General features: G+C 51.5%; 1 protein-coding gene across 1 annotated transcript in view; it reads right to left on the bottom strand.

Annotated features, from left to right (window-relative positions):
• Positions 1-23,723: 23,723 nt before the first annotated feature.
• LOC141156954 (calcium-activated chloride channel regulator 1-like) overlaps positions 23,724-24,587 on the bottom strand; it is a 32,696-nt gene continuing 31,832 nt past the window's right edge. Inside the window, exon 14 of the mRNA XM_073643547.1 lies at positions 23,724-24,234. Within this exon, the coding sequence (XP_073499648.1) occupies positions 23,813-24,234 (422 nt within the window). The 3' untranslated portion in view covers positions 23,724-23,812. The remainder of the gene's footprint in view (positions 24,235-24,587) is intronic.

The raw sequence follows: 24,587 nt of genomic DNA, 5'->3' as shown, positions 1-24,587 counted from the left end.
CCTGTGAATAGGTTATAAATAACTATTCCTATAGAGGAATATTTCATATGTTTCAACGCATAAAGGTTATTCTTTGCATAATGAAAATGATTTACAGCTTTTCTATATGGTTTCTCAAGATCTCTGCTTGCTGTCATTGAATAGGAATCTTCGTTGCTTATTTCTAGCAGATATATACTTGCTCTTGTCGTGTGATAAGACGAGGTACACTTTGTCCAAGTAAGGACAGGGCATGATTATGGAAAATGAGGCGAGGAGATACAGTGGGGAAAATAAGTATTTGATACGCTGCCGATTTTGCAAGTTTTCCCACCTACATAGAATGGAGAGGTCTGTAATTTCTATCGTAGGTCACTTCACCTGTGAGAGACAGAATCTAAAAATAAAAAACAGAAAATTACATTGCATTATTTTTACATATTTAATTTGCATTTTATTGCATGAAATAAGTATTTGATCACCGATCAACCAGCAAGAATTCTGGCTCTCACAGACCTCTTAGTTTTCCTTTAAGAAGCCTCCTACTCTGCACTCATTACCTGTATGAATTGCACGTGCTTGAACCCGTTACCTGTATAAAAGACACCTGTCCACACACTCAATCAATCACAGTCCAACCTCTCCACCATGGCCAAGACCAAAGAGCTGTCTAAGGACACCAGGGACAAAATTGTAGACCTGCACAAGGCTGGGGTGGGCTTCAGGACAATAGGCAAGCGGCCACCACTCCATTCATTCTCTTTGGGGCTGCTGGGAAAAGTTGACCAGAGTTAAGGGATGGACGGTTCACAGCTCTCAATGTCAGAGGGAGTCATAGAACCAAACGTGCAAGATGTAACTATTACATATTAATTGTGGATATAAGTGATGCAATAGATTATCAATATTCTCCATGCTAAATTTTGCCTCTATATCAAAGATGTTGAGGGCAAAGGCATTACCATAGGTTATAATATTACAGTTTTCAACTGGTGCCGATCCATAATATTTAAGTAGTGGCACACAATTGTTAGCACCTATGGACAGTATAGAGGCATAATCGCAAAAATTACATATTCAAGCAAAACAACCACGATCCAAAGCCCACATTTCATAATATAAAAATATTTTTATTGAATCTATTAAAAGTTAATGTTAATGTACTTAGTATACAATATATATGGCTATTTAACCTTACTTGGGCTCTACAGTATGGGTCTTGCATGTCCCATATCGTGATGCACTTTTTACACATTGTATGTTATCCGCACCATTTGTGCACCAACTATCTGTGTTTGAAACTTTTAATAGATTCAATAAAAATATTTTTATATTATGAAATGTGGGATTTGGATCATGGTTGTTTTGCTTGAATATATTACCATAGGTTGCAAACCAATTAAATATAGACATGTGCTTGTTCTGTATAACGGTCAAGTAGCCCAAACCAAGGTCCCCTAAATCAGCGATCAGGGAGAGAATGTCTATATTGACAGTATGATGACGTTACATCTCTACATATAACCTTCTTCTGAGCCCTATAAAACTAGAGCACCCCTGGTTTTATATTATTAATATTTGGCTTGCTTCATCCAGCAAGTTCAGTGGCTTTCATCTAATAAAGACGAGTACATAAATCAACATTCACTGAAAATGAGCCAGCGTATAAAATGAACCAAATGACGGCTGAACTGTGATCACTATCAGTTCTATGGAAAGTTTGCAGCCAGTATTTAGGATAGGGGCCCCTCTTCTCTTGGCATCCCTGCAGGAAGCAAGCGGTGGAATTTATGTTTTTCAGATGTGATGTGCATATTGTGCATGGAAATGAAGGATCACTAATAAGCAATGAGGGGCCTTATCCTGCCTTCTGGGCAATGTTCCCTCAAAGCTTCTCAGAATGCAATTAAGTGGTTTTATAAATGGAAATCGCCCATAAAGTGGAACAATAGGTAAAAAAGTTACCGCTGATACTTTTTTGTTCGCCTGAAAATAAATATCATTTATTAAAATATTTACATTTATGTCCTTTGTGGAGCAGTTACGTTACATTGTACATTTCTGGCATGCTACTGCCATCTAGTGGCCTGTTTATGCATTGACTAGTCACACATTTTCTCTGCTTTGGAGTTATACTATACAGAAAATTATTGGGACACGAGTTATCATTGCATTCAATTTTTCAATCAGTTCCATTGCCCCCAGTGTATAACATCCGGCTCTATTGCCCCCAGTGTATAACATCCGGCCCCATTGCCCCCAGTGCATAACATCCGGCCCTTTGCCCCCAGTGTATAACATCTGGCCCCATTACCCCCGGTGTATAACATCTGGCCCCATTACCCTCGGTGTATAACATCTGGCTCCATTACCCCCGGTGTATAACATCTGGCCCCATTACCCCCGGTGTATAACATCTGGCCACATTACCCCCGGTGTATAACATCTGGCTCCATTACACCCGGTGTATAACATCTGGCCTCATTACACCCGGTTTATAACATCTGGCCCCATTACACCAGGTCTATAATATCTGGCCCCATTACCCCCGGTGTATAACATCTGGCCCCATTACCCTCGGTGTATAACATCTGACCCCATTACACCCGATGTATAACATCTCGCCCCATTACCCCCGGTGTATAACATCTGGCCTCATTACCCCCGGTGTATAACATCTGGCCCCATTACCCTCGGTGTATAACATCTGGCCCCATTACCCCCGGTGTATAACATCTGGCCACATTACCCTCGGTGTATAACATCTGGCCCCATTACCCCCGGTGTATAACATCTGGCCCCATTACCCCCGGTGTATAACATCTGGCCTCATTACACCCGGTTTATAACATCTGGCCCCATTACACCTGGTGTATAACATCTGGCTCCATTACACCCGGTGTATAACATCTGGCCTCATTACACCCGGTTTATAACATCTGGCCCCATTACACCAGGTCTATAATATCTGGCCCCATTACCCCCGGTGTATAACATCTGGCCCCATTACCCTCGGTGTATAACATCTGACCCCATTACACCCGATGTATAACATCTCGCCCCATTACCCCCGGTGTATAACATCTGGCCTCATTACACCCGGTTTATAACATCTGGCCCCATTACACCTGGTGTATAACATCTGGCCCCATTACACCCGGTGTATAACATCTGGCCCCATTACACCAGGTCTATAATATCTGGCCCCATTACCCCCGGTGTATAACATCTGGCCCCATTACCCTCGGTGTATAACATCTGACCCCATTACACCCGATGTATAACATCTCGCCCCATTACCCCCGGTGTATAACATCTGGCCTCATTACACCCGGTTTATAACATCTGGCCCCATTACACCTGGTGTATAACATCTGGCCCCATTACACCCGGTGTATAACATCTGGCCTCATTACACCCGGTTTATAACATCTGGCCCCATTACCCCCGGTGTATAACATCTGGCCCCATTACACCCGGTGTATAACATCTGGGCCCATTACACCCGGTGTATAACATCTGGCCCCATTACCCCCGGTGTATAACATCTGGCCTCATTACACCCGGTGTATAACATCTGGCCCCATTACACCCGGTGTATAACATCTGGCCCCATTACACCCGGTGTATAACATCTGGCTCCATTACCCCCGGTGTATAACATCTGGCCCCATTACACCCGGTGTATAACATCTGGACCCATTACACCCGGTGTATAACATCTGGCTCCATTACCCCCGGTATATAACATCTGGTTCCATTACCCCCGGTATATAATATCTGGCCCCATTACACCCGGTGTATAACATCTGGCCCCATTACACCTGTTGTATAACATCTGGCCCCATTATCCCCGGTGTATAACATCTGGCTCCATTACCCCCGGTGTATAACATCTGGTTCCATTACCCCCGGTATATAATATCTGGCCCCATTACACCCGGTGTATAACATCTGGCCCCATTACCCCTGGTGTATAACATCTGGCCCCATTATCCCCGGTGTATAACATCTGGCTCCATTACCCCCGGTGTATAACATCTGGCCCCATTACCCCCGGTGTATAACATCTGGCCCCATTACCCCCGGTGTATAACATCTGGCCCCATTACCCCCGGTGTATAACATCTGGCTCCATTACCCCCGGTGTATAACATCTGGCCCCATTACCCCTGGTGTATAACATCTGGCCCCATTATCCCCGGTGTATAACATCTGGCTCCATTACCCTCGGTGTATAACATCTGGCCCCATTACCCCCGGTGTATAACATCTGGCCCCATTACCCCCGGTGTATAACATCTGGCCCCATTACACCCGGTGTATAACATCTGGCCCTTTGCCCCCGGTGTATAACATCTGGCCCCATTACCCCCGGTGTATAACATCTGGCCCCATTACCCCCGGTGTATAACATCTGGCTCCATTACCCCCGGTATATAACATCTGACCCCATTACACTCGGTGTATAACATCTGGCCCCATTACCCCCAGTGTATAACATCTGGCTCAATTACCCCCGGTATATAACATCTGGACCCATTACACCCGGTGTATAACATCTGGCCTCATTACACCCGGTTTATAACATCTGGCCCCATTACACCTGGTGTATAACATCTGGCCCCATTACACCCGGTGTATAACATCTGGCCTCATTACACCCGGTTTATAACATCTGGCTCTATTACCCCCGGTATATAACATCTGGCCCCATTACCCCCGATGTATAACATCTGGCTCCATTACACCCGGTGTATAACATCTGGCCTCATTACACCCGGTTTATAACATCTGGCTCTATTACCCCCGGTATATAACATCTGGCTCTATTACCCCCGGTATATAACATCTGGCCCCATTACCCCCGATGTATAACATCTGGCCCCATTACCCCCGGTGTATAACATCTGGCCCCATTACCCCCGGTATATAACATCTGGCTCCATTACCCCCGGTGTATAACATCTGGACCCATTACACCCGGTGTATAACATCTGGCCTCATTACACCCGGTTTATAACATCTGGCCCCATTACACCTGGTGTATAACATCTGGCTCCATTACACCCGGTGTATAACATCTGGCCTCATTACACCCGGTTTATAACATCTGGCTCTATTACCCCCGGTATATAACATCTGGCCCCATTACCCCCGGTGTATAACATCTGGCTCCATTACCCCCGGTGTATAACATCTGGCCCCATTACCCCCAGTGTATAACATCTGGCCCCATTACACCCGGTATATAACATCTGGCCTCATTACACCCGGTGTATAACATCTGGCCCCATTACCCTTGGTGTATAACATATGGCTCCATTACCCCCGGTATATAACATCTGGCCCCATTACACCCGGTGTATAACATCCGTTCCCTCACCACCGATGTATAACATCTGGCCCATTTCACCCAGTGTATAACAGCCAACCCCTCGCTCCCGGTGTATAACATCCGGCCCCATTACACCCGGTGTATAACAGCCAACCCCTCGCCCCCGGTGTATAACATCCGGCCCCATTACACCCGGTGTATAACAGCCAACCCCTCGCCCCCGGTGTATAACATCTGGCCCCATTACACCCGATGTATAACAGCCAACCCCTCGCCCCCAGTGTATAACATCTGGCACCTTGGCAAACTTTTTATAACATCCAGCCCCTCTCCCCCAGTGTATAACATCCAGCCCCTCATCCCCCGGTGTGTAACATCCAGCCCCTCATCCCCCGGTGTGTAACATCCAGCCCCTCTCCCCCAGTGTATAACATCCATCCCCTCATCCCCCCAGTGTATAACATCCGGCCCCTCTCCCCCAGTGTATAACATTCATCCCCTCATCCCCCGGTGTGTAACATACAACCCCTCTCCCCCAGTGTATAACATTCATCCCCTCATCCCCCGGTGTGTAACATACAACCCCTCTCCCCCAGTGTATAACATTCATCCCCTCATCCCCCGGTGTGTAACATCCAGCCCCTCATCCCCCGGTGTGTAACATTCAGCCCCTCGCCCCGGTGTATAACATCCAGCCCCTCATCCCACGGTGTGTAACATCCAGCCCCTCATCCCCCGGTGTGTAACATTCAGCCCCTCGCCCCGGTGTATAACATCCAGCCCCTCATCCCCCGGTGTGTAACATCCAGCCCCTCATCCCCCGGTGTGTAACATTCAGCCCCTCGCCCCGGTGTATAACATCCAGCCCCTCATCCCACGGTGTGTAACATCCAGCCCCTCATTCCCCGGTGTGTAACATCCAGCCCCTCATCCCCCCAGTGTATAACATCCAGCCCCTCATCCCCCGGTGTGTAACATCCAGCCCCTCGCCCCGGTGTATAACATCCAGCCCCTCATCCCCCGGTGTGTAACATCCAGCCCCTCATCCCCCGGTGTGTAACATCCAGCCCCTCATCCCCCGGTGTATAACATCCAGCCCCTCATCCCCCCAGTGTATAACATCCAGCCCCTCATCCCCCGGTGTGTAACATCCAGCCCCTCATCCCCCGGTGTGTAACATCCAGCCCCTCATCCCCCCAGTGTATAACATCCAGCCCCTCATCCCCCGGTGTGTAACATCCAGCCCCTCATCCCCCGGTGTGTAACATCCAGCCCCTCATCCCCCGGTGTGTAACATCCAGCCCCTCATCCCCCCAGTGTATAACATCCAGCCCCTCATCCCCCGGTGTATAACATCCGGCCCCTCGCCCCCAGTGTATAACATCAGACCCCTCACCCGCGGTATATAACATCCAGGCAACATTGTACCTGCTGTACAGTTTAATGGAGGAGGGATAATGCTATGGGCTGTTATCAGAGTCGGCCTCGGCCCCTTAGATCCAGAGAAGGGAAATCTTAACCCTTCACCACGAAACATTGTGGACCATTGTAGTGACGCGCCCCTGGGCCTGTGTCGCGCTGCGTTGCGCACGCGGGAGCTTACCCGGAGCCGGATCTGTTGAGGGTTGTAGTCTCGTGGCGGTGACCCGGTCCGTGCCCAGGGAGTCAAACTGAGCGGCGATGTATCAGCGGTAGATGTTGGATGACTACGCCACCCGTTGAGTACAGCTAAGGAGCTGCTGCTGCAGGGCAGACCGCTGAGGCCGGTGGTAGGATTGTGCAGCGTGATAGTATAACCCCCAACGGGAGGGGTATGGCCTCAGGGCAGCCGACGTGGATGATGGGGGTAGCAGGAACCACTCGGAGACGGTACGGTGTAGTTCAGGGTCTTTACTGGTGACAAAGATAGACCCTCCCGGAGTACTGGCTAGCGATTGGGGCCTGGTCAGTCCTTGAGCAGATGGGATCTCCCCTGGCCAGGCGGAGTTGTAGGCCTCCCAAACTAACTGTACTCTTCTGGCTACCTTGCTAGAGGCGGGTATAAGTAGCCCACGTCCCTCAGTGTACCGTGTGGTGCTCACCCGTATGGCCGGTGACTCGGGGCCTTCTAGTAGCTTCCGCTCCACGACGGCGGTGCTGGTCCCATGCGTGTGACCGTGCCTTCGGGTTTCTTGGCCAGAGGACCTGGAATCCCCTGCCTGACGGATTCTGCTGCTGGGTAGGAGTTAGTCCCCACAGCCTCGGACTCCGGGTCCGGTAAGAAATCTTCTCAGTCAGGGCGAGCTCTGCAGCTGCCAGCCCCTGACTCCTTGTAACACTGCTCCCACAGAGCTCCTGATGTTCTGTTCCTATATTTGCTTCTTTTCTCTGTCTCTACTTCTTCTCTACTCACTAACCCTGCCTCAGCCCTAGGTTTATATAGGGGAAGTTCTTCCCCTCCCAGGACTGGGCAGGAGGTGTGGCATGCATAGGATTCCTGACCAAGAGACCTCCCACCTGCTCTCAGACGTAATATCTCTATCACTGTGGCAACCAGACCCCTGGGGTGTCACATTCCCCCCTAGTGAAATTTAGTACTCCGGGACTAAACATATTTTAGAAAAACATAACAAGATATAACAATAACAATACAATTGTAGTGCCGGCGTCCCTGCCCTCTCCTAGGCAGGGACGCTGCTCCTCTCACCGCTCTGCTCCGTGCCCAGCATCCTCCCCCCGCTCTGCTCTCAGCGCGCGCTCCTTCCCGGCCCCTGTGCTTAGGGCGCGCGCGCGCTCCCCTCCTCTTAAAGGGGCCGCGCGCGCCGCCCTAAAGAGTCCCCGGCCAATGGCCGGAGGACTTCATCATATATAAGGCACCTCCTCCAAAATGGAGGTGCCCGAGCAATGTTGTTTGCACCTGTGTCTCACCTGTGCTTCAGCCCTCAGGTCCCGTTGCCAGTTACCTGCCAGTTACTTGCCTGTTTCCTGCCAGTTACCTGCCTGATTCCTGCCTGAATACTTGTTACCTGTCTGCCAGTCTGAGGTCCGACGGTCTGCCTTACTACTCCTGTCAGTCTGTCTAAGGACCAGCCTGCCCGCTCACCTGGGAGCGCATATCAGCTACCTGCCTGCTTGCCTGAGGTCCGACGGTCTGCCTTACTACTCCGGTCAGTCTGTCTATGGACCAGCTTGCCCGCTCACCTGGGAGCGCTTCTCCGTTACCTGCCTGCTTGCCAGCCCGGAGGCTCCGTTGTCACGTGCTGTGACCACCAGCTATCTCAGAGACTCTTGCCCGCTCACCTGGGAGCGCATCTCCGTTACCTGCCTGCTTGCCAGCCCGGAGGTCCCGTTGTCACGTGCGGTGACCACCAGCTATTCCAGAGACTCTTGCCCGCTCACCTGGGAGCGCTTCTCCGTTACCTGCCTGCCTGCCAGCCCGGAGGCTCCGCCGTCACGTGCCGTGACCACCTGCTATTCCAGAGACTCTCGCTTGCTCACCTGGGAGCACCAATCTACCATCTGCCTGCTAGCCTACCCGGAGGCTCTGCCATCACAGGTCGTACCTACCCCTTACCCAGAGACTGCCCTGATCACTTGCCGTATCTCCCTGTCCGTTCACCCAGAGACTGCCACCCGCTCCCTTACAAGGGCCGCCCCCTTGTATAGTAGCTCAGAGGTTCCGCCTCCCGGACCCGTTACAGTTTGCTCGGGCCATGGAACCCGGTGGCACCCAAGCTCCCTCGCTCACGGACCTGTGTCATGAACTATCCCGTCAAAGGTCCCAACAGGAGTCCATCCTGGGTCACCTGCGGAATGTCAATACTCGCCTGGACACTCTGACTGCACCACCTGCAGCCACTGCCAGTACCATGACTCGCAACCCGGCAGCTCCGCTACCCACTAATACCATGGTAACCTATCCCGGACCCCGGCTGTCTGCACCTCCTCGCTTCGGAGGTGACTCCGCCCAGGCTCGGGGCTTCATAAATCAGTGCACCCTGCACTTTGAACTTTTGTCCCATCAGTTTAATTCCGACCGGGCCAAAATTGCCTTTATCATGTCCCATCTCACCGGGGAGGCCCTGGCCTGGCTAAATCCTCTATGGGAGAGAGGAGACCCCCTGGTGTCCAACTTGCCTGCTTTTCTCTCAGCTTTCCGGAAAGTCTTCGACGAACCCGGACGGAAGACCTCATCCGCATCCTCTCTGCTACGCCTCCGTCAGGAGGGTCTCACCGTGGGCCAATATGCCATACGGTTCCGCACCCTTGCCTCGGAGCTGGCCTGGGATAACGACGCTCTGGTATCCGTCTTCTGGGAGGGTCTGTCCGGTCGTATTAAAGATGAACTTGCTGGTCGGGACATTCCTACCTCTCTCGATGATCTAATAACCCTTGCCACCCGGATTGACCTACGGTTCCAGGAGCGTGCCAAAGAGGTCACCCGTGAGAGAAGGATTCCACGTTTAGCTCCTACTTTCCAGAAACCCGTCATTCCCTCCGTTTCTCCCCAGGTACACTCTTCTGAGCCTATGCAGGTCGACCAGACCAAGATGGTCAAAACCCGTCAGGACTCACGCCGTGCCGAGGGGAGCTGCTTCTACTGTGGCAGTAAGGAGCACCGGATCCGTGCCTGCCCGGAGAGGTCGGGAAACGCCTGTGTCTAGGTTCGCTCAGAGAGGTCCACCTAGACAAGAATAAATCCTCTCCATCCCTGCTGTTGTCTGTTTCGATCATCTACGGGGAGAACCGTTATTTCGAACTAGCCCAACTTGACTCTGGAGCAGCCGGGAACCTTATTTCACAGTCCCTGGTTGAGAAATACCGCATCCCCACCAAACCTCTGGCTGTACCCTTGTCTGTCGCTGCCGTGGATGGGGGCCTCTTACCTCGCCCCATTCAACTCATCACCGAATCCATTACCCTGCAGGTGGGAATGCTGCATTCTGAAAGTATCTCCTTTCATGTTCTGCCTGGACTCTCTCACGCCCTCTTGCTAGGTCTGCCCTGGCTCCAGAGACATGCACCCGTGCTAGACTGGCAAACCGGAGAGGTCCTTCGCTGGGGACAAGACTGTCATAAAACCTGCCTGGTTCCCGTCCATCCCGTCCGTCCCTCTCCTACCCCAGCTAATCTACCTGGACTTCCGATTCCTTATTGGTCTTATGCAGATGTCTTTAATAAAAAGGAGGCAGAGACATTACCACCACATAGACCATACGACTGTCCCATCGATCTGCTACCCGGTACTACTCCTCCCCGTGGGCGTATCTATCCTTTATCCGCTGCTGAGACCCGGTCAATGTCCGAATATATTGAGGAGAATCTGGCCAGAGGATTCATCCGGAAATCTACCTCCCCGGCGGGAGCAGGCTTCTTTTTCGTCAAAAAGAAGGACGGCTCTCTCCGTCCCTGTATAGACTATAGAGGCCTAAACCTGATCACGGTGAAGAATAAGTACCCCCTTCCGCTCATTCCAGAATTATTTGATCGTCTGAGGGGGGCTAGGATCTTCACCAAACTGGACCTTCGTGGGGCGTATAACCTGGTTCGTATTCGTCAGGGGGATGAATGGAAGACGGCATTCAACACCCGGGACGGCCACTATGAATACCTGGTAATGCCCTTTGGTCTCTGTAACGCTCCTGCCGTCTTTCAAGAGTTGGTCAATGACATCTTCCGGGACCTTCTCTACTCCTGCGTAGTGGTGTACCTGGACGACATCTTGGTCTTCTCTCCGGATCTCCAGACTCACCGGAGGGACGTTCGTCAGGTCCTGCTCAGGCTCAGGCAGAACCATCTCTACGCTAAATATGAGAAGTGCCTCTTTGAGCAGACCTCGCTTCCGTTTCTGGGCTACATTATCTCTCAGACCGGCCTACAAATGGATCCTGAGAAACTGTCTGCCATCGAGAAATGGCCCTGACCGGAGGGGTTGAAGGCCATTCAGCGATTCCTGGGCTTCGCCAACTACTACCGCCTCTTCATACCACACTTCTCTTCCCGGACGGCCCCAATTTCTGCGCTCACCCGTAAAGGTGCTAATCCCAAAGAGTGGCCACCCGAAGCAGAGGAGGCCTTTCTTTCCCTTAAACAGGCCTTCTCTTCCGCCCCGGTGCTGCATCGCCCAGATGGCAACAAGCAGTTCTTCCTGGAAGTTGACGCCTCCTCCTCTGGAGCCGGAGCGGTACTTACTCAAAAATCATCTTCCGGGAGGATGGTAACTTGTGGCTTCTTCTCAAAACTTTTCTCCTCCTCTGAGCGCAACTATTCCATAGGAGACCGAGAGTTATTGGCCATCAAACTGGCATTGGAGGAGTGGCGTTACCTGCTCGAGGGGGCTCTTCACCCGGTAATAATTTACACTGACCACAAGAACTTGGCTTACCTCCAGCATGCCCAGAGACTTAACCCGCGCCAAGCCCGGTGGTCCTTGTTTTTTGCTCGTTTTGATTTTGTCCTTCATTTTCGCCCGGCTGACAAAAACATCAAGGCGGACGCCTTGTCTCGATCCTTTCTGGTGTCTGATCTCGAGGAGGATCCGAAACACATCATCGATCCCGCCAGAGTAATGCAGGTGGCTCCCGTGAGTCTAAATCGTCTTCCTCCTGGTAAGACGTTCGTACCAGTACCTGATCGGGAGAAGATCCTACACTGGGGTCATTCGTCTAAACTAGCTGGCCACGCCGGTCAGAAAAAGACCCTCCAGCTTATTACCCGGCACTACTGGTGGCCTAACCTGCACAAGGATGTAATTGACTTTGTTTCTGCCTGTGTGTCCTGCGCCCGCAACAAAGTTCCGAGACACCTGCCGGCCGGCCGCCTCCTACCTCTGCCAGTACCTGCTGCCCCCTGGCAGCATATAGCGATGGACTTCATAACTGATCTGCCCGTCTCTGCCGGTTGTACGGTCATTTGGGTGGTCGCTGACCGCTTTTCCAAGATGGCTCACTTCATTCCACTGCCAGGTCTTCCGTCTGCACCCGAGCTGGCTAAAGACTTTATTCGCCACATCTTCCGTCTTCATGGCCTGCCCCGTCACATCGTGTCGGATCGAGGAGTACAGTTCACTTCCCGTTTCTGGAGAGCCACTTGTAAATTGCTGGACGTCACCCTGGACTTCTCCTCCGCTTACCACCCACAGTCTAATGGTCAAGTGGAGCGGATCAATCAGAACCTGACCAGTTACCTTCGGCACTTCGTTAATGCCCACCATTCTGACTGGGTGGATCTCCTGCCATGGGCCGAATTCTCGTACAACAATCACGAGAGCGAGTCTTCCTCCAAATCCCCGTTTTTTGTAGTCTACGGTCAGCATCCTCGGATCCCGTTTCCCGTCTCCACCTCGGTGGACAATCCGGCTGCGGAATCTCTTGTTAACAAATTTTCCTCCATATGGGAGAGTACCCGGTCCGCACTCCTTCTGTCATCCGAGCGTATGAAAAGACACGCTGACAAAAAACGTCTGGACCCTCCTCAATTCCGCCCTGGGGATAAAGTCTGGCTCTCGTCCAAATATGTCCGGCTCAAGATCCCTTCCTATAAGTTAGGGCCTCGGTTCATCGGCCCACTGGAGGTCATCAGTCAGATCAACCCGGTGGCCTATAAATTGAAACTCCCGGCCAACTTACGGATCCCTAACTCCTTCCATGTATCTCTCCTCAAACCTGTGGTGCTTAACTCTTTTTCCAAGTCTACAGGTACGCCTCCTGCTCCGGTTTCTGCTGAGGACGAGTTTGAGGTAGAGAACATTCTTGCCACCAAAAGGGTAAGAGGAAAGACCTTTTTCCTGGTAGATTGGAAGGGGTTTGGTCCTGAGGAGAGAACGTGGGAGCCCCGGGAGAACATCCATGCCCCTCTCATCCTAGCTAAATTTCTGTCTGGCCTAAAAAAGGGGGGGCCTAAAGGGGGGGGTACTGTAGTGCCGGCGTCCCTGCCCTCTCCTAGGCAGGGACGCTGCTCCTCTCACCGCTCTGCTCCGTGCCCAGCATCCTCCCCCCGCTCTGCTCTCAGCGCGCGCTCCTTCCCGGCCCCTGTGCTTAGGGCGCGCGCGCGCGCGCTCCCCTCCTCTTAAAGGGGCCGCGCGCGCCGCCCTAAAGAGTCCCCGGCCAATGGCCGGAGGACTTCATCATATATAAGGCACCTCCTCCAAAATGGAGGTGCCCGAGCAATGTTGTTTGCACCTGTGTCTCACCTGTGCTTCAGCCCTCAGGTCCCGTTGCCAGTTACCTGCCAGTTACTTGCCTGTTTCCTGCCAGTTACCTGCCTGATTCCTGCCTGAATACTTGTTACCTGTCTGCCAGTCTGAGGTCCGACGGTCTGCCTTACTACTCCTGTCAGTCTGTCTAAGGACCAGCCTGCCCGCTCACCTGGGAGCGCATATCAGCTACCTGCCTGCTTGCCTGAGGTCCGACGGTCTGCCTTACTACTCCGGTCAGTCTGTCTATGGACCAGCTTGCCCGCTCACCTGGGAGCGCTTCTCCGTTACCTGCCTGCTTGCCAGCCCGGAGGCTCCGTTGTCACGTGCTGTGACCACCAGCTATCTCAGAGACTCTTGCCCGCTCACCTGGGAGCGCATCTCCGTTACCTGCCTGCTTGCCAGCCCGGAGGTCCCGTTGTCACGTGCGGTGACCACCAGCTATTCCAGAGACTCTTGCCCGCTCACCTGGGAGCGCTTCTCCGTTACCTGCCTGCCTGCCAGCCCGGAGGCTCCGCCGTCACGTGCCGTGACCACCTGCTATTCCAGAGACTCTCGCTTGCTCACCTGGGAGCACCAATCTACCATCTGCCTGCTAGCCTACCCGGAGGCTCTGCCATCACAGGTCGTACCTACCCCTTACCCAGAGACTGCCCTGATCACTTGCCGTATCTCCCTGTCCGTTCACCCAGAGACTGCCACCCGCTCCCTTACAAGGGCCGCCCCCTTGTATAGTAGCTCAGAGGTTCCGCCTCCCGGACCCGTTACAACAATAAAGAAACACATAAAGGTGGTCACGGCATGTCCGTAACCGGGTGCAGTCTTTGAAGAAAGCAAGGTGTCCATTTCACCAAAACAGGGAGACGTAACCAGGTAGGGGTCTGTCCTGCCCCGAGTCCTTAACAGTCTTTAGTCCGTCCTGGGTTACGCTCCAACTATGTACACAGGATTCCCGGTAAATCCACCAAAGACTCCTATAAACAACTAGAAACACATAATTATTCACAAGCAACAAGAAAAACAGGTAACCACAAATAAAACAATTTATACACTTCAAATCCTCCAACGTGCGGGTAACTGGCCTCTAGTGGCCCTAGTGGACCTACGGAGCTGACTGTCTGGCCCTGAACTAGGGTGTAGGAGCTGTCAAGGGTAAATTGGGCAGCTGTCTATGAGCCCTTTGGCTCACTAGGGATATGGCAGGCTCACTGCAAGCAGAGGGTTGATCCTCCTGATCTGCTGGTGTGGGGTCTTCTGCCTCCTGGACCGGCTGTTCTTCCAGCTCTACCTGTTGCTCCGTAGGTGCTTGGGATGCTGGTTGGAGGAAGGTGAGTACGGGTACCACAACTGCAGCATTGACTTGAGTCCAAGACCGAGGGAAGTCTCCGAGCACAGTACTAACCATATCTTCCCTTTCCTCTACGGGTCGATGGTCTTCTTGTTCCTCTTCAGGGTTCCGTAGCTGTTCAGGACACTTCTTCAGGTGATCCCGGGATACAATGGCTGTGGTCTCCCCTCCGTCTTTACTGATGGTACAGACCTTCGGGTTCTCGTGGCTTGAGGGCAGTACGGTGTACGGGTCCTTCTCCCACTGGTCGTCCAACTTGTGGAGCCGTCTTTTCCTCTTCAAGACCTGCTCTCCGGGCACCAGGGGAACAGCGGGAGCATACTGGTTGTAAGTTTTCTCTTGTCTCTCCCTAGCCTGACAGAGACTTTGCTCCACGCTCTCCTGTACTTTCCGGTACTGCTGCTGCCTCTCTGTGTCCCAGTCTGCTTCTGGTGAAGTGTCCTCGGGTGTCAGGACTCCCATTTCCAGGTCAACAGGTAACTTACCAGGTCTCGCCCTCATTAGGTAAGCCGGGGTACAGTTGGTGGAACCTACCGGGATGTGGTTGTATAGGTCCACCAGATCGGGCAGCTTCTCAGGCCACAGACTGCGTTCTTCCAGGGGCAACGTTTTCAGAAGATCCATTACCACCTGGTTCATTTTCTCACAAAGTCCATTAGTTTGCGGATGATAGGGTGTCGTCCTTATCTTCCGGCAGCCATACAGATTGCAGAATTCCTGGAAGACCTCCGCTTCAAAGGCAGGTCCCTGGTCCGTCAGCACTTGGTCCGGGTACCCGTGTGGACGGCAGAAGTGCTGCTGGAAGGCTCTAGCTGCTGTTTGAGCCGTTAAGTCCTTGACGGGGACGACAACCAAGAACCGGGAGTAATGATCCACGATGGTTAACGCGTAGACGTAGCCACTTCTGCTTGGGGTCAGTTTTACATGATCCAAGGCTACCAGTTCCAACGGCTGCCGGGTGACGATGGACTGCAGGGGAGTCTTCTGGCTGGCACGGTCCTTCCTCCTCAGGTTGCACGGGCCACAGTCTCTGCACCACCTCTCGATGGTTCCCCTCATGCCTACCCAATGGAACCGCCCGCGCAGCAGGAACTCCAGCTTCTTCCATCCGAAATGCCCAGCTCCATCGTGGTATGCCTCCATCACCATGGCTGCGTCTCGTCGTGGCACCACTACTTGCCAGATTAGTTCATGCGTCCGGGAGTTAACCATCCTGCGGCACAACTTCCCCTTGTAAAGGAACAGTCTACTCTTTTCTGCCCACAGTTGCTTGGCTTCCTCCGGAGCGTCTGGGTCAAGGCGAGCCTCTGGCCGAGTCAGCATCTCCTTCACCAGCCGGGGCAGGGTCACTGTCTTGCGTTTCCGCCCAGTTGTAGTGAGGTAAGGGGTTAAGCGTAGCGCCTTGCTTACTCCTTACCCGATGGGAATACTGGATAGTCCCATGACGGTGAAACGTGGGGAGTTCGACTTCTTCCAGTCCCTCTGGATCTTCTCCTACGTCCGGTAGGTTTGGCATCCTGGACAGGGCGTCCGCGTTGGTATTTGAGCGTCCTGCCCGGTATTTGATGGTGAACTCGTAGTTGGACAGGCGGGCCATCCATCTCTGCTCTAGGGCACCGAGTCTTGCCGTGTCCAGGTGTGTCAACGGGTTGTTATCCGTGTACATGACGAACCGGGAAGAAGCGAGGTAGTGCTTAAAGCGTTCGGTGACTGCCCACACCACTGCCAGGAACTCTAGCTTAAATGAGCTGTAATTCTCAGGGTTTCTTTCGGTGGGTCGCAGTTTTCGGCTGGCGTAAGCGATTACTCGCTCCTTCCCCTGCTGGATCTGGGACAACACGGCTCCTAGCCCGATGTTACTTGCGTCGGTGTAGAGGATAAAGGGCTGGCTGTAATCCGGGTACGCCAGGATTTCATCCCCCGTGAGGGCCATCTTCAGCTGGCGGAAGGACTCTTCTTCCAACTTCTCCCATCTGAAGGGCGGCTTCTGGTTCTTGGCCTTCCGTGACTGGCCTATCAGGAGGTCCTGCATAGGAGCTGCCTTTTTGGTGAAACCGGGGATGAACCTGCGGTAGTAGCCTACCAACCCGAGGAACTGCCGCACTTCCTTTACACTGGAGGGACTTGGCCATTCCTTAATTGTGGTGATCTTATCAGGGTCGGGAGCCACTCCGTCAGCGCTCACCACGTGTCCCAGGTACTGCACCTTTGGTTTCAGGAGGTGACACTTGGACGGTTTCACCTTTAGGCCGTAGCTTGCCAGAGCTTCGAACACTTCCGCCAGGTGTTTCAGGTGGTCCTCATAAGTCTTAGAATATACGATGACATCGTCCAGGTACAACAGGACCGTCTCGAAGTTTCTGTGGCCCAGACAGCACTCCATTAATCGTTGGAAGGTTCCTGGTGCGTTGCAGAGTCCGAACGGCATACAGGTAAACTCGCTAAGTCCCATCGGGGTGGTGAATGCGGTCTTCTCCCGGTCCACCTCTGCTACAGGAACCTGCCAGTACCAACTAGTGAGATCCAAGGTAGAGAAGAAGTTAGCAGATCTTAAAGCAGCCAAAGACTCCTCTATCCTTGATAAGGGGTACGCATCCTTGTGTGTGATACGGTTGATTTTCCGGTAATCTACACACATCCTCATGGTGTTGTCTTTCTTTTTGACTAAGACTAGTGGAGCTGCCCAGGGGCTACAGCTATCCCTGATCACCCCAGCCTCCTTCATGTCTCTAAGCATCCCCTTGGCGTGTTGGTAGTGTGCAGGGGGTACGGGTCGATACCTCTCTTTTATGGGAGGATGGTCTCCCGTGGGGATGTGGTGTTCTACCCCCTTGACTCGCCCGAAGTCTAACGGGTGTTTACTAAACACTCTCTCGTACTCTTGAACCACCCGATAGACTCCCTGTTTCTGGTGTGAGGGAGTGGAGTCAGTACCCAAATGTAGTTGCTGACACCAGTCCTCCATTGTTTTCTTAGAGCCGTTACCTTCCTCCGGGTGAGATGGAGGCAAGGGTTCCACAGATTGTATAGCATTTTGGTTAATGGTATATAATTTGGCTAGCGTGGCATACCGGGGCAGGTACACTTCCCTCTTCCCGATATTGATTATGCGAACGGGCACCATCCCATGGCGTACATTAACCACCCCCCGTGCTGTCAAGATGGTGGGCCTACTGTCTGAGTAAACTGGTTCTACCATTGCCTGGTAATCTCTACCTCTCAGACCAATAGCTGCCCGGCACCAAATCATCATTTCACTTTTTGGGGGCATGGCAATAGGGAAAGGGTCACACATTCTCACGCTACCAATCTCACCGCCGGAGAGTTCCACCTGTTGCCATCGCATCAGTGCCCGGATCTCTTTTTGGAGCACTCGCTGCTCGCCGGAGCTGGCGTTCTTGGCAACCTGCTGTAAAAGGAAAATCACCTCTGCAAGACAATTTTCAATTACATTAGTTCCTAGAGTTATCTTTGGGTGACTCTCGTGTTTGTCAATGTCTACAATGATCAGTCCCTGTGCTGCCAGTTCGACTCTACCGATTTTAATTGTCACCTCTTTAAATCCAATCTGTGGCACGGGCTGACCATTGCTGGCGATGATACTCAAGTCGTCGTCAGGGTAGCGGGTGATATCCGAGTCATTCCAGTACTGCTTGAAGAGCACGTACGGGATGGTGGTGACCTGTGACCCGGTGTCCAGTAGGGCACTCATAGGAATGCCATCCAGTACCACGGGTAAGACTGGACGTCCTCCCACATATTTGTCGCGCCAGTTCGATGGGCCTGGTGATCTTTTTCCTGGGGGTTGGCCCTCTACCCCAGGTTGTGCCAGTTTAAAGGACAGTACCTTGCCATATGTCCGGGTTGATTGCAGCGGCGGCAGATGGGTCGTCCGTCCTCGTTGTATCGGTCGCTGGGTCTCCCTCTGGCCGGTGGGGTCCTCCTTGGTCGACGCCATGGGATGTCCTCCGGTCCGGATGCCAGCTGGATCTTCCCTGGAGTGGAAACCTGTAAAGACTGCACAGTTCGGGTTAGCGCAGCAACGCTTTTAGCTAGCTCTTGGACCTGATGGTGCAGGTCTGGAGCCGGGTCATTGTTCAAAGCCTGCGCATCAGCTCCCACAGGCCCTGCCGACAAGGGTGCCGCCTCCTGGTGGTAAGTGGTAGTGGGGCGTCTGTGGGTCACAACGCCACCTGGTGCCGGTTCTCGGAGCACCCGGATGGCTCTGTCCTTGAACTGTGCAAATCCCAGATGAGGGTCCTGTAAGGCCATTGCCCGCAACTGGGTTCGGTGGGCATTGCAATATAAACCCTCTATAAATTGTTCAGTCAACAGCCTGTCCTCGTCTCCCACGCCGTCAGGGTCGGTCTGCTTAATGGCTCTCAGGGCCTCTTGTAGGTTCAGGGCATAGTCCCTTATACTCTCGTATGCTCGCTGCTTGCACCCGTAGAATCTAAGCTTGATCTCGGCTGAGGTGCGGGTATCAAAGGTGTCCCTCAGCCGGGTTAGTATCCCTGCGACAGTCCTCCCCCCAGGTGGCCAGGACTTTACCTCCCTTCGGGCTGCCCCAGTTAATTGGGCCACCAGGATGCTCACTTTTTGCTCTTCTGTGAGGGGGTACACCTGGAAGAGGCTATCCAGCTTTTCTCTAAAGTCATGCAGGGTATGTGACTCCCCTGAGTACTGGGGTAGCCAGGCCGCTCCCGGGATATAGGGCATGGTGAAAGGCATGACTGCAGCAGCGGTGGCGCTGGCGGGGGTTGAGGCAGTGAAGCTCTCCTCCGTATCCGACATCCTCCTCCCCCCTAGTGGACCATGGCCTACCTTGCGATGATCCTCTTCCGTAGGCCGCGGCTCCGCAGTAGATCGTCAGGGTTGAGGACCTTCCGTCGCGCTCCTGTGACGTCGGCGTCTGCTGGGCTCCTTCCAGGACCTTACGCGACGTCCGGACGTGAGGCGGGGCTTCAGTTCTCGCGCGCTTTCGGAGTCCACGCCCCTCTTCTTCCCGCGCGACGTCTTCAAGATGGCGTCCAACGGCGGGAAAACTCCACGGAAGGCGGGAAGAAGGCTGAAAATGGCGCCGGATGGCGGGAATCTTCACCGATGGCGGGAAGAAGGCTGAAGATGGCGCCGGATGGCGGGAATCTTCACCACAGGTAAGTTTGAACAGTCTTTTTCAGGCACGCAGTACCCGGTGGTTGCGGGCACGAAATCCTGCCGACTACGCCAAAAGTTGACGCGCCCCTGGGCCTGTGTCGCGCTGCGTTGCGCACACGGGAGCTTACCCGGAGCCGGATCTGTTGAGGGTTGTAGTCTCGTGGCGGTGACCCGGTCCGTGCCCAGGGAGTCAAACTGAGCGGCGATGTATCAGCGGTAGATGTTGGACGACTACGCCACCCGTTGAGTACAGCTAAGGAGCTGCTGCTGCAGGGCAGACCGCTGAGGCCGGTGGTAGGATTGTGCAGCGTGATAGTATAACCCCCAACGGGAGGGGTATGGCCTCAGGGCAGCCGACGTGGATGATGGGGGTAGCAGGAACCACTCGGAGACGGTACGGTGTAGTTCAGGGTCTTTACTGGTGACAAAGATAGACCCTCCCGGAGTACTGGCTAGCGATTGGGGCCTGGTCAGTCCTTGAGCAGATGGGATCTCCCCTGGCCAGGCGGAGTTGTAGGTCTCCCAAACTAACTGTACTCTTCTGGCTACCTTGCTAGAGGCGGGTATAAGTAGCCCACGTCCCTCAGTGTACCGTGTGGTGCTCACCCGTATGGCCGGTGACTCGGGGCCTTCTAGTAGCTTCCGCTCCACGACGGCGGTGCTGGTCCCATGCGTGTGACCGTGCCTTCGGGTTTCTTGGCCAGAGGACCTGGAATCCCCTGCCTGACGGATTCTGCTGCTGGGTAGGAGTTAGTCCCCACAGCCTCCGACTCCGGGTCCGGTAAGAAATCTTCTCAGTCAGGGCGAGCTCTGCAGCTGCCAGCCCCTGACTCCTTGTAACACTGCTCCCACAGAGCTCCTGATGTTCTGTTCCTATATTTGCTTCTTTTCTCTGTCTCTACTTCTTCTCTACTCACTAACCCTGCCTCAGCCCTAGGTTTATATAGGGGAAGTTCTTCCCCTCCCAGGACTGGGCAGGAGGTGTGGCATGCATAGGATTCCTGACCAAGAGACCTCCCACCTGCTCTCAGACGTAATATCTCTATCACTGTGGCAACCAGACCCCTGGGGTGTCACAGTAGCTTTGGCTTTGTGGGAACAGTTTGGGGAAGACCCCTTTGTGTTCCTCATGACTGTGCCAAGAACACAAGATCCATAAAGACATGGAGGGGGAGAACATGACCGGCCGCAGAGAGCCCGGACCTCAGCCCCATCCAACATCTATAATAGATTGTGAGCCCGACCTCTCCTCAACACCAGGGTCTGATTTCACAAATGATCTTCTGCATAAAGGAGCAAAAACTCCCACAGGCTCCTCCAAAATCTTATAGAAAACTTCCCCTGAAGAGCGGGAGCAGTTATATCTGCAAAGTGACTGACCCCATATTAATGTCTATGGATGTAGAATGGAAAGTGATAAAAACTTCGGTAAGTGAAATGTGGAGGTGACCCAACGATTTTGGTCATATAGCACATGGTCCTGGTGTGATGCTTATGTGCCTACTATAGACGCTTTCAGAGGTGGACTGGGACTAGTATGGACAATCTTATGTGGGTTCCAATCAAACAGACTAGTCTTCACTTCCCATATACTTCACATTGGAGTCCACCTGGTGGCCATTTGTGGTAGTGCAGTATTAATACAAAAAGTGCCAGTAATTCAGTATGCAAATTGCCTCTTCAGAGAAAAAGAGGACTTGAACTCTATAGCACCACCTATTGGAAGCAGCAATCCTACAAGTCACAATCAACCCTTTAATGAGTCGTGCAATATGACTTAGTAATTCAGTAAGAAGTAAAACAACCAAAACCAGTAGAAATGATTAAAGAGAAAAGCACATATTATACAGATAGAATTTATTAATGTAATTACAATATAACGTATCGTTGATGGAAGGGATTTTGATTTTCCATCTAATTGCTCATACTACAATCATTTATTTTCATTGTGGTTGATCATTAAAAAAGGTTGCTTTGCACAGCCACAAGGGGTCTCTAGCTGCTTATATATTGCTGTATATTGTTCCTTCTGACTTCAGTGAATTTTATGTAAGTAGGTAGCTCCCTCTAGTGGTGGCTGGGGGCAGCAAAAAAAAAAATTTAATTAAATTCCCTAAAACCTTTCTACTTCTAAAGTCGGTAGAAACAATTTGCACCAAATGTCTTTATTGTTATCGTACTCCTGGTTCTGTGCTGTTTAGGTCCTTAGCTTCCAGCATGTATAAAAAAGCTGCAAATTCTGGAGCATATCATATTTGTACTAAAAGTTGCCACTAGGCATGAGTGAGTCAATCCGTAACAAATCAAATTAGTTACGAATTTCCCCCAAAATTTGGATACTGATGAATCAGAATTTTTTGAGATTTGATTTACACAAATCCTGGAAAATAGGGGGGTCAGCCTGCCTCCATTTAATTTCTTCATTTGAGGGCTTAAAATAATATATTATAGTCACCTGTCCTTACACAGACTGTGCCGCAATTCTCCGGTTCTGTGCACCGGTCTTGAATTCTTTTGGCACTGATGGTTGGCCATACAGGGTCACTTGGAGGGTGGCACACATCATTGACATCAATAATGTGTGTTGCCTCCTCCAAGACAGAGTGGAGACAATCACCGGCCTCTATTCCTTGAGAACTCAAAAAAGAGGTGGGGGACCATGGAAGCTGCAGCAGAGGTGTCGCAAGGACAGGTGAGGGTCTAGGACAGGTGACCTTAATGTGTTTTACAGCTGAAAAAACAAACAAACAAAAAAAGGAGCGCCAGCTGATGAGCACGGTAGGTCCACACGGGGAGTACAGGTGTTGAAGAATTGAAGCACCACTTCTTATCCCACCTTCTTCCAGGTCCGCCTCTCCTCCTTGCACACTGAGCAATGCAGTGGAAGTTAAACCATATACTGGAGTAATTGCCAATCCAACCAGAGACTCGCAGAATTAATTTAATAGATAAAAATATTTTTACAACTCAATAACAAATAAACAGAGCCAAATCTACTGGTTTCAGGTTTCCCATTCATCAGGATCCTGCGTTGCATTGTTCAGTGTGCTAGGAGGAGAGGCTGACCTGGAATAAGGGGAGATCGGAATCTTTCTCCACCTACGAAGTAAGTGGAGCTTCAATCCTTAAACTCTCCTGCTCTCCGTGTGGACCTACCTTGCTCAACGGCTGGCGCTCCTTTTTTTGCTTGTTTGTTTTTTCAGCTGTCTTACAATACGGCGCCTGATTAGGATGTCCGGACCTGGTAGCAGCAGGCTGACTGAGCTGTAACAAAGTTGTCCACATTCAAGATATCTACAGTATTTAGTGTGTTTTGTTGGTTTTTCTACCCCTTCTCTCTCCTCAGAAGCGTTCCTTGTCAGCCTGTTTTCTTAATGTATTTTATTATTTTTTAACCTCTTCACTCCCTTCATTACTTGGGTCTAGAGAAACTTTGGAGCATAATAAATTTCTTTTCACAGCTACCAGACACTTTCGATTTGAATCTGAAATTTTTTGGAGGGGAGATTCCATCGCCTCTAGTTGCAACTTTTTACTCCTCTGGTCACTTTTGAAAAGATGGTGAGAAAGGTGTGGGGTTAACTTCAGAAGTAATAGCTGCACTCAGTCTGACACATTTATTATAATATACGGCAGAAGTTGGTGCAATTATTCTCATCTTAGGCGTAGATTTTAATTTTCTTCATCGGAGCTTGGCAAAATATCAGCGATTTTTGTAATTCTTTTTGCCTTGTTAGAATAGGGGAGGAACATGGGGTGCCTGTCAAATTAGAGCAGACGCCTCTGTAACAGGTCTCTATAACATGCATGATCTGGGTTAGTTCTTGTCTGGCACCGGCAGACCCTCTGCAGTGGGACATATTGGTTTGGGCTTAGATGGGCACTTTACAGGTTGTTTTGGGGCAGATGTGGACCCTGGGTCACAGACCTGGATATGCTTTGCCGTACAGGTTGTACTTTTTTGTGTATGGCACTGCGTGACACCTGGCACAGTAGGTACCCGGATGGCGGCCTGTGCTATATTAGATGGCACTGATTTCTGCATCTTTTTATCCACAGCAATAAGAGCAAAATAAAGGATGGTGACGTCTTTTACATCATGATTGGGAATAAACGTGAATGTTTCTCGTGATCCGGCCGAGCTCGGTTTCAGATCGGTGATGTCCACGACAGCAGAACTCTCAAAGTTATCTCTGAGTTGGGCAATATCGTCGCTCACTCGCAAGTCGTAACTCAGAGCTGGAAAAAAAGAAAAATAATATATATTTTCTACTGCCATTAAATACAATACAGAGAAATATCACAACTTTAACCCCTTTCTAAAAGGACCATTTTTTAAAAAAATTTTGCACTTTAATTTTTTTCTTCCTCTTCTTCCCCAGAGACATAACTTATTAATCTCTTCGTAGACAAGGCTGTACGAGAGCTTGTTTTTTTGTAGTACAACACCATTCACTTTACCATATAATGTACTGAAGAATGGGAAAAAATTAAAGCAGATTGAAATGGTGAAAAAAAATTCTTTATTTTTTGGGTTTTTGTTTTTTCTTGGGAGGTTCAGTAAAAATGACCCGGCAAAATCATTTGTCAGG

The sequence above is a fragment of the Phyllobates terribilis genome, unplaced genomic scaffold, assembly GCF_046119375.1.
Source record: "Phyllobates terribilis strain yellow unplaced genomic scaffold, ASM4611937v1 Scaffold_8__6_contigs__length_399053987, whole genome shotgun sequence".
Lineage (NCBI taxonomy): Eukaryota > Metazoa > Chordata > Amphibia > Anura > Dendrobatidae > Phyllobates > Phyllobates terribilis.
This window is presented reverse-complemented; position numbering and strand designations above follow the sequence as displayed.